This window comes from Diuraphis noxia, unplaced genomic scaffold (genome assembly GCF_037042655.1).
Source record: "Diuraphis noxia isolate RWA-SAM2 unplaced genomic scaffold, SU_Dnox_SAM2 contig0003, whole genome shotgun sequence".
Taxonomy (NCBI): Eukaryota; Metazoa; Arthropoda; class Insecta; order Hemiptera; family Aphididae; genus Diuraphis; species Diuraphis noxia.
Window position 1 is genome coordinate 52,224,344 of NW_028301713.1, and position 17,249 is coordinate 52,241,592.

A 17,249-nucleotide genomic window follows, 5' to 3' on the forward strand; every position below is an offset into this window, starting at 1 on the left:
ATGTGAGATGCTGGGAATACGTGTAGTATTCGAGCTCGTGCATGATTTAGTTTGTAGTTTATTTTCCGAAAATATTGCTATACTCACATATTCTTATAAAAAAATCCCATTCTACGTCATATATTTTATTTATTCTCAAGCAGATTTAAGATTTTTCATGACAATATAGGTTATTTACGCCTAGGAATAAAATAATTCCCGTATCTATGACCCGATTATCTGTTATGTTTAGCCGTATATGAATGTGAAATATTTTCTTTTTGTATCAATGCGGTATGCATTCGTATGTTAGTTAATTGGAATGTCAATACCTCTATTTTGAAATATAATTCAGGTATTAAAGTGCATTTTTTTTAAATGTAATATATTAATTTTATAATATTCAAAGTATATATTAGTCATTCAATTTTTTTATTTTTTTTTTAAAATAATAACAATAAAATATTAATATAAATTAAATACATTTAATATCTACACATAATAATTAATTGCAGTCTGGGAATTATATAAAAAATGCTTAAAAATAAAAATATTATGATGCTTTATTACTTTAGTATTATTTTTATGATCTATAGGTAATTTACAATAAATGTGATTTACCTCGATTTAATTTCACAAATTATTAAAATTGTAAACATGTAGGTTCGAAGGATCAATCAAGGCACATTTTTATAACTTAATCCAGTTGATTAAATATTTAAGTTTGATATTTTGTAATTTTTTGAAAATGTTTATTACATTTATTACAACATAATTACAAACAAATTAAAAATGTGGCTCGATCATACCAACATGAAGAATTCGAATACAGTGAAACCTCCTTTAACGGACACCTCTCAATAGCGGACACCTCCAAATAACGGACGGAATTTTGGGAACGGTGAAATGTGTACTCACTATATTTCCCCTCTTAACAGCGGACACCTCCAAATAGCGGACGACGTTTAAGTGACCGAGAGTGTCCGGTATTTAGAGGTTTCACTGTATTATTTTCAGAATTTAGATCGTGATAATTTTCGATACGTATCATTGGAATTAGAAACAGTAATTTTAAAACAACCCATTTAACAGTCCACTGTCACCTAATATGAAGTATTAATTTTAAGATGATTGACATTATCTTTTAAGCAATGCAGCTCATTTCCATTCGAATAAGCGATACAGTTTTTCTAACGATACCTATCCAACTATAGGTCGTATATGTGTACATAAACATAATGTCCTTGTATCATATATTTTATAGAAACACACCATTAACATTTCACATTTTTTAAAAGAAATTTTTTGATCCTTAGAATAATGAGTTGTAAGTGTTGTAACATATTATCTTCGTATGTCATAGGCAATGTAGTAGAAATAAATGCTATACGACTTGACGAATCAGGTGCAAAAGTATATAGACTAATATTCGGTTATATTTTTTACAAATTAAAGTCGTTGACGTCAATGAGATGAAACTATCTTCAACGTGACTTGGTGAGAGTTGGCGTGGTAGTGGTAATAATATACAACGGTGTGGAGAAGTGGTATAACTCACCGCATATAACATTATTACATTATATAGAGTTGTATTACGTATGAATATGGATTGGGTGGACTGCTGAGTATGCGTAAGTTTCATACTGTAACCGACCAGTCGTGTTTTAGTGACTGATACTTTGCGGTCGCGAGTACTCCAGACCAATGATACAAAAACCGTATCGTTCGATTAACATTAGAGTAGTTGTCAGTACCTAGATAACTAGTAACTGGTTTGAAACACAACAGTGCAGCAGTACTATTTTGTTATTTCGGTTCGAGTGCACAATATTACGTGTGGTTTTGGACTAAATTATAATGAATTTGTTGCGGCCGTCGAGTTCTTTGCAGCAGCCGTGTAGACTAAAAACGGTAAGCTTATTATTTTTATTTTTTTAATAATATTTTATCTTAAAATAAGATAGTACGAGTATTGTATAAAATATAAGATTATAATTTTTTTAACAGTAAAAATTATAATTGACACTTTCGCTGTGTTAAACACTCTTGACTAACCCGGCTTTGAAATGTTTTTACGAGAGTGAGATTCCCGAAATGACCCGAGGTAGTGTATAAAAAATAGAAACTAAGCTGGTTATGGGCAGGTATCCTTGTATATTTTAATATGATAATTTTCACTAATTATTAGGAACTTTGGTTGTAATAATGTAGTCAAGTGTGTACTCTGCGAACTGCGACTACCTATATAATATGCAATGGTAGCCAAAATAAAAACCTATAAATTAAGTTTTTTGCCATGTTAGTACACACTCACACTCACACGTGTAGATCTATTTAAATTCTAAACATTACTGCAGCCAATAACTATGTAGGTAGGAAGCTTTTTAGACGACTTATTCATACCATTCCGAATGTCAGTATTGGCATTAAAGTTATAATAACAATAATATATGAGTATATGATATACAACTATAATATAATAGGTACCTACTATGCAATGTTTTCGGCAAAAATTAATTAAACTAATTCTATTACTCATGGCTATACTTAACAACCCCCCTCCCAAAGTTTTTAAAAAGTAGACAATATTTTTTATTGATTATTGACTGTTTTTAATAAATTATTAAATGAACGAATGTTAATGAAAATGGTATCATTGAATAAAATAATTACTTCTAATTAATAATATTGCTGTATTTTTTATAAGTCATGCAGGTATTAAAACCACAGGATTCTTGACATCAATAAGTAACTAGTTTAATATTAAATAATAAAACAATTGAAAGAATAAATGAATAAGATATTATTTTGATTTGATTTTAAAAAAAAAATGCATATTATATGAATTTCCATACCTACATAGATACCTACTTTATAATATATATTTTACCTAGACCTCATTTTATTCTAATACTTGACGTAAAAATTCAAAAATTCAACATAAATACATTATAATAATATGTTATTATAAATATTAGTAAATTATTATAATTTATAAGTAGGTATTAAATACATTGTTATTTAATAATATTCCAAATAAATAAAATAAAAACCTTCGAAATTAAAAACATTTTCTGTAAAACCAATTCAAAAACAGAATAATGATGATAAATGTTTCTCGAGGTAAAGGACATGAAACAGGGGACTTCACTTTGGCATTTATGAAATTGAACAACTGACTTTTATAATTTAAACTCTGAATTTCTGTGATGTAAGATTGTATGAAGATTGCACTAGATAGTTAAAAGTTAATCTTGCAAAAAACGTCATTTTACCAAAAGACGTTAATAAATATAGTGAAAGTCATGATTTGAAATAGGTAGTTGACATAATTTAAATTAGACACTCTGAAAGTCTGAAATACTTTATACTACGGAGATATACTATAATATATTACTATTAACGAAGATAGAAAAAATATGTAAAATTTTTATCAATACCTATTTAATATAATACTTGGATGTTTAACAAAAATTTCTAATTTTATATGAAATTTTCTCAAGATAATAATATTGATAATTTAAGTTATTTTTTAACTATGCTCATTTAAAGGCTCATGCCATGAAGAGTTTTCACCAGAAAATGTTTGCGTTCAACGTTTTTCAAATTTTTACATAGACGATTTAGTTTCATATTTCACAATAATAAGTTATGACTATAATTAAATAGGTATACGTGTACATTTGTACAAACTTAAAAAAAAAATTCTAAAATATGTTTACCGTTTAATATTTTTAAGCAATTTACTTCAGTGTAGAATTATTTATTAATACTGAGTATCTTAAAATCAAATTTAATAATAATATTATGAGTATATTTTTAACTTAATTCGTCATCAAAACAAGGTATTACCTAATTGTATGACTTCACCATTCAGAAACGGTTTACTTTTCATTGTACGCACAATCGGTATAACGTAAACAAAGTTTGAATTCATGAAAATTCTGACATACATTGATAGTTCTTCGTTTCTTCCTGTGAATATTTTATTAGGTACCTAGTAGGATATAATCATAAAAATTAATTTTACACATAACTTACCTACGTCATGTTAAACTTTTACTATAAAGACTTTTTCGAGATGTATATTTTTAATAAATTTTGTATTATAATTCCTCCAACTTCAACAGATAGATCGTTGATCAAGTGTGCCTTATATTTGAATTGTTTGTGATGTTAAATTGACACTACTTACCTAATCAAATAAAAATATGTAAATGAAAGAATTGTAATAAACTTATTAAAAATACGAATGTAGCTTTGTTCCGATTTTGTACATTAATCGCTTGTTTCACGAAAGATTCATATAATATTGTTATCTGATTGCTCAGTTTCAAAAATATTTATTATAATATGTACAAAATATATTTCTGATATCGTAATTAAAACTAAAACATTAGATTGTTTTATTTTTTCACAATAAGTACCTATGTAATACATAATTAATAACAGAACAAACAATATGTACCTATTGTACCTACGCTTCATAACCATTGCTCAATACTTACTACTTTCTCCGTGAGTTCCTTCACGCATATCGTACCTTGTGTGGTTATTATGTTTATTACAATACACTATCATCGTCATCACTGCTGTTATTACATAACATTAACAATACTTCGTATTCCATTTAAGTCGGGTAAACAGTGGTTGTGTTGGTCTTTATCTCCATCGCAGTTGACGAATCCCTTACGCTCCGTGTAACATTCATTAGAATATATTATTATTATTATTATTATATACTGGAATTCCGTCATCCGGCATAATTAATTTTTCTCTTATTCATTTATAACTATTAAATACCTCGTAGTTATAATAAAGTATAACGAAACGCATAAGATAGTAGCCCGGTCCTTCGTGTTTACACGGACATATATCTTTTTTAATTTTAATGTTCGATCATGTCTCCAAGGACATCAAGTCAACTACAGCATAAAGTTAGATTACACCACACGTTGATGGTTTATTATTTTTCTTTTTTTCTTTAACAGTTTTTTGAAACACTCATAATGCTGTGTTCGTCGAATTCTAACCGTGATTCATTTACGATACCTACCTACACTATATAATATAATATAAGGCCTATAATATGCATCATAACATGATGCAGTTGTGTGCATAATAATATTATATACGTCTACATCAGCTGTTCACTCAGTTCACATAACGAGTAATACCGCTTTTTAAATCTACGTTTTCATTATCGAAATTATATTAACAACTTTCACCGTAGACGTGACCTTAAGTCTCGAGTATACAAGTGCATCGAACTTCGCGTGTTTCCCATGTGCAGTTATTTCGTTTAATACTTATCATCAATCGCCACGTGCTATTCTAATACAATGTGTAGCTTTATAATATACTTACTTACCTACACACACACACACACACACACACACACACACACACACACACACACACACACACACACACACACACACACACACACACACACACATATATATACAATATTCTAATTATTCTAATTATAGTGATTTGATTTAATTTGTACCAACAAGCGACTACGTATATAATAACTGTAACGAAATTATTAATGAATTCAATGATTCGTTTAAAGACGAATGCTTTATGTCTGCATCGTCGTTGGTCTACGTCCGTGTGGCCGGCCGCAGCATAACATTATCCTTGGGAATTGAATAATACACGAAAATTACCCACACGCAACACTTTCACTCATTTCACTTTCTAGCATGAGTAAATATTATCTGCGTTGTCACATATGATACCTATCAGTTATAATAATACATGACGTACTGCAATTGAAGGTTGGTTTTAATGAAACCGTTAAAATCACATAGTTGACCAAATGAAATAATATTATGTTATATATTATGCTAATTACGCGTATCATAGTGCGTTTAATATCACCGTGTACTTTATGTACAGTGTACCTACGTTTAAACTCCAAACCATAGACTATTCTATATCTAATCTATTATTACTATTATTATCATCAATGATACGGCATTATTGTACACATCCATCCAATTATGTATACCTACCTATTATAAAAGCTTGGTAGGTACAAACACTACTTTTATATTGCCTGATCATTAACACTACCATAAATATAAACATAATGTTTAGTTTAATGTCTATTAATCTATCGTCTATATATGTTACGGAATATGCCTCTAAAATAGTATTTTATAAAAAAACACATGTCTATTGCTTTATTTTAACTACGACAATAACAGATTAATTATTTCTCTTTCTATGATTTGTATTTTCATTTTTTTTTTTTTGAATCAGAAATTTTCAGAAGATTTATTACATATGAAAATTGGCTAAGTCAAGTATTGTATAGTAGTATTTGTATTTCATTGTTAAACAGCAATATTCATTGATTTGGTTTATCTTGATTCAAGATTATAATTCACTATGTTGTAAATGGATCTTATTTAAATAGAAAAATTGTAATTGTATTTAAGAAATTTCCGAAAATATTTAATCAAAATTACTCCCTTATTAATTGTTCAAAGAAATGTTGACTTAAGTTCTTATATATGTTGGTCCGGAGAATACAATAAATGAAAAAAACTTGTTTAGTGTGATTCAAAATATTATGATTAATATTTGAAATAATACAAAAAATTATTTCCAATTGTAAGCAATATTATTTATTGATATTATAAAAATTATTAATTTATCTATTTATATAACCCACCTTTATAATACTAGTTAGTTATTGGATATAAAACATACTATTTTCACTACTACTTTTTTTTACTAAATTTCAAAATATTGGTGATTATAAATTAAATTATTTTTAAATGTATTAAAAGGTGTTTAAATTTCAAAATAGTAAAAAAAATTATTATGACACATTTTACTTCAAACATATTAATATAAAGTATTGACAAATTATTAATAGACATTTATAGTTTAAAAGATTATACACTTCTCAATTTTTTTAAAAAAGGTCAGCAAGCATTAATTAGCCATTTTATTAAATAAATAAAATAAAATCGGGATAGTTACTATGTTGTATAGAAGATGCCAGATGTGGAGTATTCCTCGTCATTGAGTATTGCCTTAAGTAGATATATGTTAAATTGTAATTAAATCATAAATCAGTGTATGAGAAGACTTTTTTGAAGTTCTTACATATAATATTTTTTGAATTACGACAAACCAACTAGATTTGTAAAAAAAGAATTCGTAAAAATATCGAATTGTATTGCGTAAATATTTTCAATATTTTTAAATCGCTATAAGAACATAAGAAGAATATTGATTCTTGAATATTTGATCTTCTATTATATTTTCAAATTTTTTAACCGAACGTCCGAGCATGAGCATTTAAACAACATTTATAGGAAAAGAACCAAATAAAAAACGAATAATATTCAAATCCATATGGATAAATAGATCAAAATGATTCAAAATTTCATGAAAATTATATCATAACTTTGTACAGTTTTGAAATTAGAAATCTTTTGTTAAAAATTCAAGCCTGAATCGCAAAAAAAGAAGGAAAGGAAAGGTATCCGCTGTGGTGTACGGTAGGTCTTGCAAGTATCTCTCATAATTTATGAGCCACTTTAATATACGGTGTTATATTTGTATCCGGTGATCGTTGATAGATCATTGCATATAGGTACAAAAAACTATTCTGTCAGCCAATATTACCGTGCATATTTTATATTTATATGGTTCTTAAAGCGATTCATTTTAAAATTTTACTATTAACAATAGACGGTAATTTGACTACATTTTTGACAAAAATATTGCATTTGAAAATGTCATTATGTGCATACTTTATATTAATATACGATAGGTGTTTCAAGTTCAATTTTATTTAAAATAGTTATTCTTTGTCAGTAATAATTATTAATAACTAATTTCATCCAAATTTGTACTTAGAAAGTAAATTAAAAAAACTGTGTTTAATTAAAAAATGATCTACTTATGAAAATCATGTACTAAAAATTCAACAATTTCTCGTGTTTATAAATAAACCAAAAGTGAAAGTATATTGAACATTTTTCTTGTAGGAAAAATTTTTATTTAAAAATTTTGTGTAAGTTTAAAGTTTAAATTATAAATTCCAGTAACATTACTAGGGTTTATAAGGTTTAATTCAATGTATTTTTTTATTTTTTTTTTGTGAACCATTATATTTTATTACTTATTTCATCATAACCTTGACCTGGAAATTCATTGATAGATATATTTATGCGTTAATATCCAATCTTGTAAAAATTTAAAATTCAGAACCTCATAAAAATATTCATGGAATAATTATGCTTTTTTTACTTTAATATTAACGTGCAACAGTAACAACTCATAAGGATTTTTGTATTAAATCGTCAATCCTTAATATTGAATAGCATAAATAGCATAAATATTGAAAATTTTATGAAAATATTATGAGTATGGCGAATTTTTGATATTTTATTGGTATATGAAAAACAACTTACATGAATCCTGTTTTCAATTTTCAATCCTTTTGACAAGCAAAGTCCCTAAAAAACCCATTTGATCCAATTTTTTACTAGATTTCACCCACTCCCTTCGACCCCCTGAGTTGAAAATTGAAGCATTTCTACTGTCCTAAAAACCCGCAATATAGTAAAATCAATACGTACATTCACATCTCTGCTTTACTCAAAAACTAAAACAAAATTAATTTTGCCCGAAACTGTTTTTGCGATAACTTCTTGGTTTTCCTATATTAATTTTTTTTAAATTATTTTTCCCAATATTATATTGAAAAGTACTACCGTCGCAGTATGGACGTATGATCCCTTCACTCTCAAACTATTATGTCTGTTTTGTTTAATTTAATTTTCATTTTACTACTGTAGTTTTCTATACTAAATAATGTACAGATAGTTACATTTTCTTATACACATTTTAAAATTGAAAAAAAAACATTGAAAAGTAAAGTGAATTATTTCTATTTTAATATCATATTATTAAAATCTTACTAAAAGCTAAAACAAAAAAATAACAATAATGACGTTTGAGAATTAACATATTCCTTGAAATAAAATTTGGAAACTAACTTGAATTTGGTTCAGGATTTTAAGATAAAATAAAGCCTATATTATAAAACTATAGTAATAGAGCTAGATTGTATTAAGATCAATCGAGCTATATATTTTGTAAATTGATATGTTTACCATTTATAGACTATAGTGTAGAAAAAACGTTAGATACATTAGGGCTGTAAAATTAATATAGTTACTCTAAAAATCTGGAAATATACATTTTATATTAATATAAAATACATAACATTACATATCATATAAATGGTATACCCCGCAGTGTTTTGGTACTAAAAAATAAGTGACAAAAATAATGGAATTTCAATGTACCTACAAATCATTTTAAAAAATCAGTACACTCCAGGACACTGTTTAGTATGCATTATACCCTGCATTAATAATTGTGTTGTTTTGGCTCAACGTATAAATACATTTCTTAAAAATGAAGTTTTTTTTATTTTCAAATCTATTAATATTGATTATTGAAATATGACCAAAAATCATAATGACCTATAGTTATTAGCCATGAACTAGAATTTATAGAATAAAAACTGACGATATATCTAACATGTAACATTGATGTTACTGTAAACTGTGATAAGCCCTATAGTGGGATTAAATTATTTAAAGTTTAGACCAATTTCTATATTTCTCAACGGCATCATACGCAATAATATGTAAATAGATATTCTTTTTTCTTATGTCAGTTCTGATTCAGTATGACTTTCGTCGATTAACTTGTTTGCTTAGAAGGCTATTCTAAAATTTCTCTTTTTGAGTTTCATTTTTAAAGAAAGATCTGTAGCAAGTTATACACAGCATAGCATATATATATAATATATAGCATCGTGAAAGTAGTATTTGATAAAACCATTTGGATTAAAAAATTGTTTTAGATTCTGAGATATTATATTGATTTTATAATGATGTATTGTTTTTATTTTTATTTTATTTCATTCTGTGACTGAAGACTGAAGTAACTTTTTATAGTAAAAAATGCTTTTTTTGTCAATTTTGAGAGATGTTTGTAGCATATTGTATCCAGTTTGTACTTTAGGGAAATTTACCAGTACTTATTAAAATATCAGGGGAAAAATTTAATTTTTTAAAATTTAAAAATTATTATAAAAATGATATGCTAATATAACCAATAACCATGGTTACCAAAAAGTTAGATCGTCTTCGCTCAAAGTTTTGTTTTTCATCATAATGATTTATCATTGAATTCAAATTCAAATCATTTATAATGGTTTCGTAATATAGTGGCCAGTTTATTGATGAGGTTCATAAGGTTCATTCAATATCTATTATACAGCGAAGCACTTAAGCTAAGCCTATTATTAAACCTGAAGGATTTTTTTTTTATTTCTTTTCCCTCGGATTTTTGATCTCTATATTATAAGTACTATATTAATAATACAAAATTATTAACATAGCGCTTAACAAATTCCATTGATACCATACAATTTTTTTTTCTGAATTATATATAAGAATAAGATGTATCTAATATTATTTGTTTCTGTATAAAAATATGTAAACTTCTCTTTATTTTTTTAATGAAATTAGTTGATTTTATATTTTTCCATACTATGGGTGTCTCAGAAAGATCCGAAAAAAAATTATGCTAGTTAAACATATGACAAAAATTGTGAATATTGTATGATGAGTAAATAGTTTAAGAAATATACTCATATAAGCAAATCTTCAAAAATCATATTTTTAAAAAAATTATTACGTTCCAAATTGATTTAACCAAAAAAATATTGAATTTAAAAAAATACTAAAAAAGAAACTACTTGACTTAAATAAATCTTTGTATCGTCAAAATTGTTCTTATAATTAGATTCACAAATAGGCTAATTTGAATTTATGCAACATTTTTTTTATCAATGTTTTAGTTTTTTATTTTCAATTTAAAAGAAAAAAATATATACTAAAAATATAGTGCATGTATCTATGAATTATATAGAAAAAAAATTATATTATGGAATACAACAAAAGTTATTCCATATGCCAGATCATAGTAAGACACTTTGTATACAATACTATACATATATAAATCCAGGTACATAAAAAAAAAATACTGCTATTTAAATTAAAATATTATAATTTTACGTGACATCTAACGATGGCTTTTACAAGCAAATCTAACAACACTTTGACCACAAGAGGGCGTTACTATGTTCACTTCACTATAATATTTTACCCCATTTATTTTTATTCTTAGTGTAGAGGGTGCCACAATATTTGCTCTCAAAGATATAAAATGTAACAGAAAAAGATTTAAAATCATATCAATATCTTAAAAATATTCAATAAGTGTTAGTAATAGTGATAGGTATATTTTTAGATGTAATTTGTTAAATATTTTGTACATCGATAAAACAAATATAGAGTATAAAATTATAATCGCGTCTTATTTTATTATTTGCGATTTCATATTTGGATTAGTTAAATACATAGTTTAATAGAGATTTGCGTACTAATAAAATATATGGTTAACATTAGGTCAACCCATTCTAACATCAAAATTATCAGCGCACCATTGAAACTAATGAATGTAAATTTGTTATGTCATCGGAGACAACAAATGCATATTAAGTAGTGTAATTTTAATCTATATAACATTACATTTTTATGATTTTTTTTCTTTTATAATAATTTAATTGGAATAATTATAAATGATAACTAAACCAGGTTAAGATGAATATTGCTCCGACAGTCGGCATGATGTAATATGCATATTTGTATTTCGAATAATAAAGGGTAAAATACCTACAACAAAAAGTTTTTTTTTCATTTTAAAATTGGAAAATTATAATGTATTATTGTAAAATATTAAAAATATTATAAATATTATAATTTATTAAAAATTTCAAAACTACAGCTATTTTAACCGGTACCTATATTATAATAAAGATAACTTAAATTTATAATTTGTTTTTAAAGAATAATTATAGGACAATTTAAAAATATCAGTAGGTATTTAATTGTATATTATAATAAATATTGACTTACTAACTGCCAAGTTGATTAAAGTACTCAATGAATGTTAAATAATGTTATAGGTGTTCAATATACAATAAACATTATATAAACACATAATATATAGTGGTACTATATAATATTAGTTATATTTATTTTTCAGATATATTAATTAATTAACATCACTATACAATTATTATTTTAAATATTATTCAAGGTTTTTCAATTTATAATTATTATAATTAGTTATGTTACAATTTTATAAACTACTTTCACCAACTTCGACCTTCATTTTTAGTTCTTTTTACTTTTTATATGTTTTATGTTAATTTATTGGCAACTCTAATAATATTTTTATTTTTTGTTGCAGGTTATTGCACTGCTTTTAGTCCTTGTTTCAATGGTACGTAGTTTTCCATTAGATGGAAAACAACTCGATTCTGCGGTAGAAGGCGTACAGAAATATTTAGAATCGTCTGGTTTTCCAAAAATGACTCGTGGCGAAGTTTTGGATTTTTTGAACGATTTCTCAAAGAACTCTCGAGTAAGTCGTTCTGATAAAACTGTAGTAAATGCCAAGAAAGATATTACGTATGTCACACCATCGCCTGATTTCGTGTACTCAACAACAAAAATGCCACACGTCCAGGATGATGTGACAAAAAGTTCTAATTCTCGACCAAAAATCCCTAATGGCGAATCACCACTTAACTATGGATATCCAATGAGCATAAATACACAGTCTGACCAGACACCACCTTCGACCACACCAATAATATTTGTCACAGTGCAAGGCAGAAATTTATCAAGTGACAAAAAAACTGAAATTATGTTGCAAACAATGGACGCGAAAAATGCACAGAAAAAAAATATCGGTCCGTCTGTTGATTTGAACGCGTACGCTAAGTTTAAAAAAATCCCTGAAGCTAGAAATTTGAAAATCGACGACGACATGAAAGATTTTCTAAACAATTTCGGACTATTGGATGCTCCAAAATCGGGTAAATCAGTTGATTTAAATTCCAACGAACCGCAGAGGCGATCTAATGAGTCTCAGAGGCGAAACGACGACGCTACAGCTACAGAAACAGTGGACGAAAAACTATTGAAATCAATTCTTAATGAAACCGGCAACAGTGGATTAAACATTTCTCAGTTACAACCATTCCTCGATAATGCATCAGACCGGGGGGACCATGTGTTTAACCCATCCGTATCCAACGTAAAGACCGTAGATGTGAACAGGATAGCGAAGATAGTGGAAAATATACGACTGTTGTCCGACGATAACAATACTATTTCGTTGTCACAGGAAACCATCCAAAAGAAATTAGAAAACATAACGGCGGCCATAGCTGCTATTGATCAACCATCCGATAATAGCAATAGTAAAGAATTCAACGGGTACGAAGTGTTCTTCGACGACAACTCCAAAGAAGTCGATTCCGATCTGCCGGAGTCACCTACCGTTTCAGAGACTCAACTCTTGAGTAAAGCACCGAACCCGCCTGATCCTTTGTCCACCGATGAACTTCAAATGCTCTTAGAAAAGAACAAAAATGAGGTGAAACGTCAAGAGCCAGTGAGCGAAGAGGCCGTAGCTAATATCACCACTTCTACCGAAGAATCCATAGCCGTCGCTACGTCCTCCGAAGCAGTCGTCGCGTCGTCGGTTTCCACTGATTCGTCTTCGGAAGCAACTTCCGTAGAAGTAACGTCTGGCGCTAGTGCAGCAAGAGATTCTTTTACGACCTCCGATACTAATCCAAGTCTATCTCAGTTGGCCGAATCATTTGGCGGAGGAGAGACCGCCAGCAGTCCACCCGTAATCGATGAAATAATTACACCTGGACCCGAACGACCTAAAAACGGTTTGTACTTTTATGTGGACTGGAACTCGTTTTTGACGGTTAACGGGGGCCAAAAGAATCAAGTCAATTTGAGGTTTTCACCGAAAGCTGGGAACCCAAATCATTTCATCAAGGTCAACGTACCATAATCAATTTTAGACATTATTAAATTATTAATCTAAATAATAATATTATATTATAATATGTTGGCTCTTTTCAAGACGCCGTTCACTAAATATGTTGTACAGTTGTACTATTTATTATATTATTATTGTAAATAAAGTTTTATAAATAAAAAACATGTTCTATACCTACTAGGTTTATTTTTCGTAAAAAAAAATCTGCGCTCTTATTATTTAATATGTTCATATAATTTTTTTTTTTAAATAATTATTTGTATTTTATAAATAAAAAAAAGTATAATATATATACATATGTATATTTGAGTGGTGCCCATAAAAAATTCTCAGTCCCCAGACACCACTCGAAATTTCCTTTTGAAATTTTACCACCTACAAACGTCATATAGTGAATAAAATACCACGCAAGTGCCAACAAACGAATGCATTGCCCGTTCCCGTAATAAGTGCTAACCCTCCATTAAAATATTTCTTCAATTCGCCCCTAGGTTAGACGCCCCGCCCATGTTAGTACCGAGTAACGACTTTTTTTCCTATTCTATATGCCCAGAATAATTATCCGCATTAATAATGCCACTAATGAGATCGAGAGGAAGTGATGCAGTACCTACCTATATATAAGGTACCTACGTCAACACGTCGTATTTTACGCACTGCAATCACTGATGCAGCACACACGACACGAACATTATAATATTTAAAAATAGTATCTATGTAGGTACCCATCTATAGGACTGTTCGTTTATATAATAATTAATATCATTATTATTACCTACATAATTATATTATATTATTACCATATCATTGGGTATAATGTTAAAATATAAAAAGTCAATAAAACGTTAATAACTGCAGTATAATGTAGTATGAAAATACATTTAAAAATGCTGTGTTCTATAAATCGTAGATACCCTAATGGATGGTAATGGATGTTTATTTTTTCATTTATCGTTTATCCGACGATACTATAGTCAGTGTATTAGGTATTATTATTATTATTTATACTTCTATCATACAATAAACAATACCAATCAAATAGGTTTAATTATGACAGCTGTAAAACGATTTCAAATTGACCATTATACTATTTTAACTATATTTACATTAAAATCTCAAACTTTTGTTAAAAATATATGAATAATTATAGCTTAACACTTTCTTTTACACTTATCTGATTACTGTAAGAGTAGATACCTATAGTACCTACATGTCCTACATAGAGTAACTTTGTGCCAACATTTCAAGTCCAAGACTCAAACTAGATATGAATCTAAAAATGAATTGTACTAGTATTTAAATTTTAAACGTTACTAAATTTTCTTTATAACTCTTAGATCACTTGTTATTTTTATAAATCATTATTTTACAGATTGTACAAGTTTCTAGTTAGAAAAAAAAAGTTACTAAACACATAATTATCATATAGTACTTTCAAAAATCAGTGAAACCAACATTTTAGTAGCATCTACAGTTTTACATTTTATCAACAAAAGAGTAAAATAAATCAATAGCTATAGGTAACTCTTACTTACAGTCTTAGAATATTTTGTTAAAATTTTTATTAATTTTAAATTTCAAAATAACTATGGTATAAAATTACTGTATTTTTAAATCATATTTAGCAAGGATATGAAACGAGAATTAAATATAGTTTTTTTAATTTACAGTTCTTTAAATTTGTGTATCAATAAATAAAAACATTTTATAAAAGATTTCACAACTGGTTAGCGATGTTTATCTCTCATTCTAATAATTATATTGTCCTATATCACTTTATGGTAAAAATTCCAGGAATCCTTCCAAGCCAACATCAGCAAAACTGGTGTTAATACAAGTAAATACAAATTAATTGATTGTCATTTAATTATAAAATCTACATTTCATCAGAATAATATTTGCATAATAAAAATTAACAATATTAATATAAAATACGTATCTAGGATTTAGTGTAGTCTCATTTCTAGAATTGTAAATCGATGTCGGTTTGCCTCGCATTGTGGACTAATTTGACCGAGAGGTGGTTATTCTGTCTGTAGAGGATAATATACACCTTCTTCTTAGTATACTTTTGAACGTGGTTCGAACTACTCTCTAAAGTTTTCTGATATCATTGAAAACAGTCTTTGACATTTTCAGTTCGGTAGACAGATTCTAAGTTTTGAATAAATCCGTCAAACATGTTCTATAAAATCAATAATTGGTAATAAATTGGTATATAATATTATACTGTCAATGGAAATTAAATTCAAACCGGACAGATGGACATGACGACAACCGGAACTGCATGACTTCATATTAAAATTACTTATTATTTTGAACTTAAATTATAATATATAAATTAAATGTGTTGTATTTTTTTTCCATGAATAAATTTAATTTAACTAACAAAAAAAATACAATAGATAACCTTTCTATTACTTCATAAAAAAAAAACCTATTTATAATTAGATCGTTACATTTTACACCAATGTCAACTTATGATCGGACCAGACCAAATATAGACATATGAAATTATACAGGAACTTATAATTTATACCTAGCTTCACTCAATCTCAGCGCATATGTATTATATATTGTATTTCTACCTAAGCAATGATAAAATAATATTTGACATATATATTAGATATACGTTTCTTATAACTGACACAAAAAACAGTCTAACAAAAACTTTTGGTCCATATAAGTAATGCGACAACTTAAAATTGCCATATTAAAATCTTGGTAAATATTTATGTTTTCCATATTGTTTATATTTTGTTATACAATTTTATTATGACTTGTATATATTTTTGGTAGGTATTAACCGTTACCACTTACAATCTTAATATAATATAATATAATATTATGTGTTTTGCATTTTTAACACAAAATGATTTCAACAATTTAACGTAATTGTAAGTTTGAACAAATGCTATTTTCATAGTTTTAAATGTTTTCGGAAACTACAGAAAATCATTTGTAATTGCATCATATTTAATATTATAATAATTAATGATTTTTAGTGCACACTTAGGTACTTTTTCAAATTTTGATCCACATAACTTTAAATTATACAAATACCTGTGGCTTGGTGAGGCGCAGTCGTACGCTCAATCTGCGGAAACGCACTGAGCGTACGTACCGGCCACAGTTGCTAGCTCTCGGATGGGTGACCACCTGAGATTTTTAGCAACATATCCTTGTCACACATACACAAACACGTGTTACAACCCTACCCACTTAAAAACCTACAAACAAACATACAAAAATAAGCCCTACCGTACCATCCTACACCCAGTGGC

At 27.6% G+C, this 17,249-nt stretch overlaps 1 protein-coding gene across 1 annotated transcript; it reads left to right on the top strand.

Annotated features, from left to right (window-relative positions):
- The first annotated feature begins 1,600 nt into the window (after window positions 1-1,600).
- LOC107173266 (uncharacterized) lies at window positions 1,601-14,142 on the top strand. The gene is made up of 2 exons (XM_015523738.2): window positions 1,601-1,890; window positions 12,349-14,142. The coding sequence occupies exons 1-2, from the start codon at window positions 1,837-1,839 to the stop codon at window positions 13,975-13,977; spliced, it is 1,683 nt and encodes a 560-aa protein (XP_015379224.2). The 5' UTR covers window positions 1,601-1,836; the 3' UTR covers window positions 13,978-14,142.
- Window positions 14,143-17,249: the final 3,107 nt, after the last annotated feature.

Excerpts from the sequence above, each read along its gene's own strand:
- LOC107173266 (XM_015523738.2), top strand. The coding sequence starts at position 1,837 with ATGAATTTGTTGCGGCCGTCGAGTTCTTTGCAGCAGCCGTGTAGACTA. Across the intron at positions 1,891-12,348 it reads AGCCGTGTAGACTAAAAACG|GTTATTGCACTGCTTTTAGT; the intron begins GTAAGCTTATTA and ends TTTTTGTTGCAG.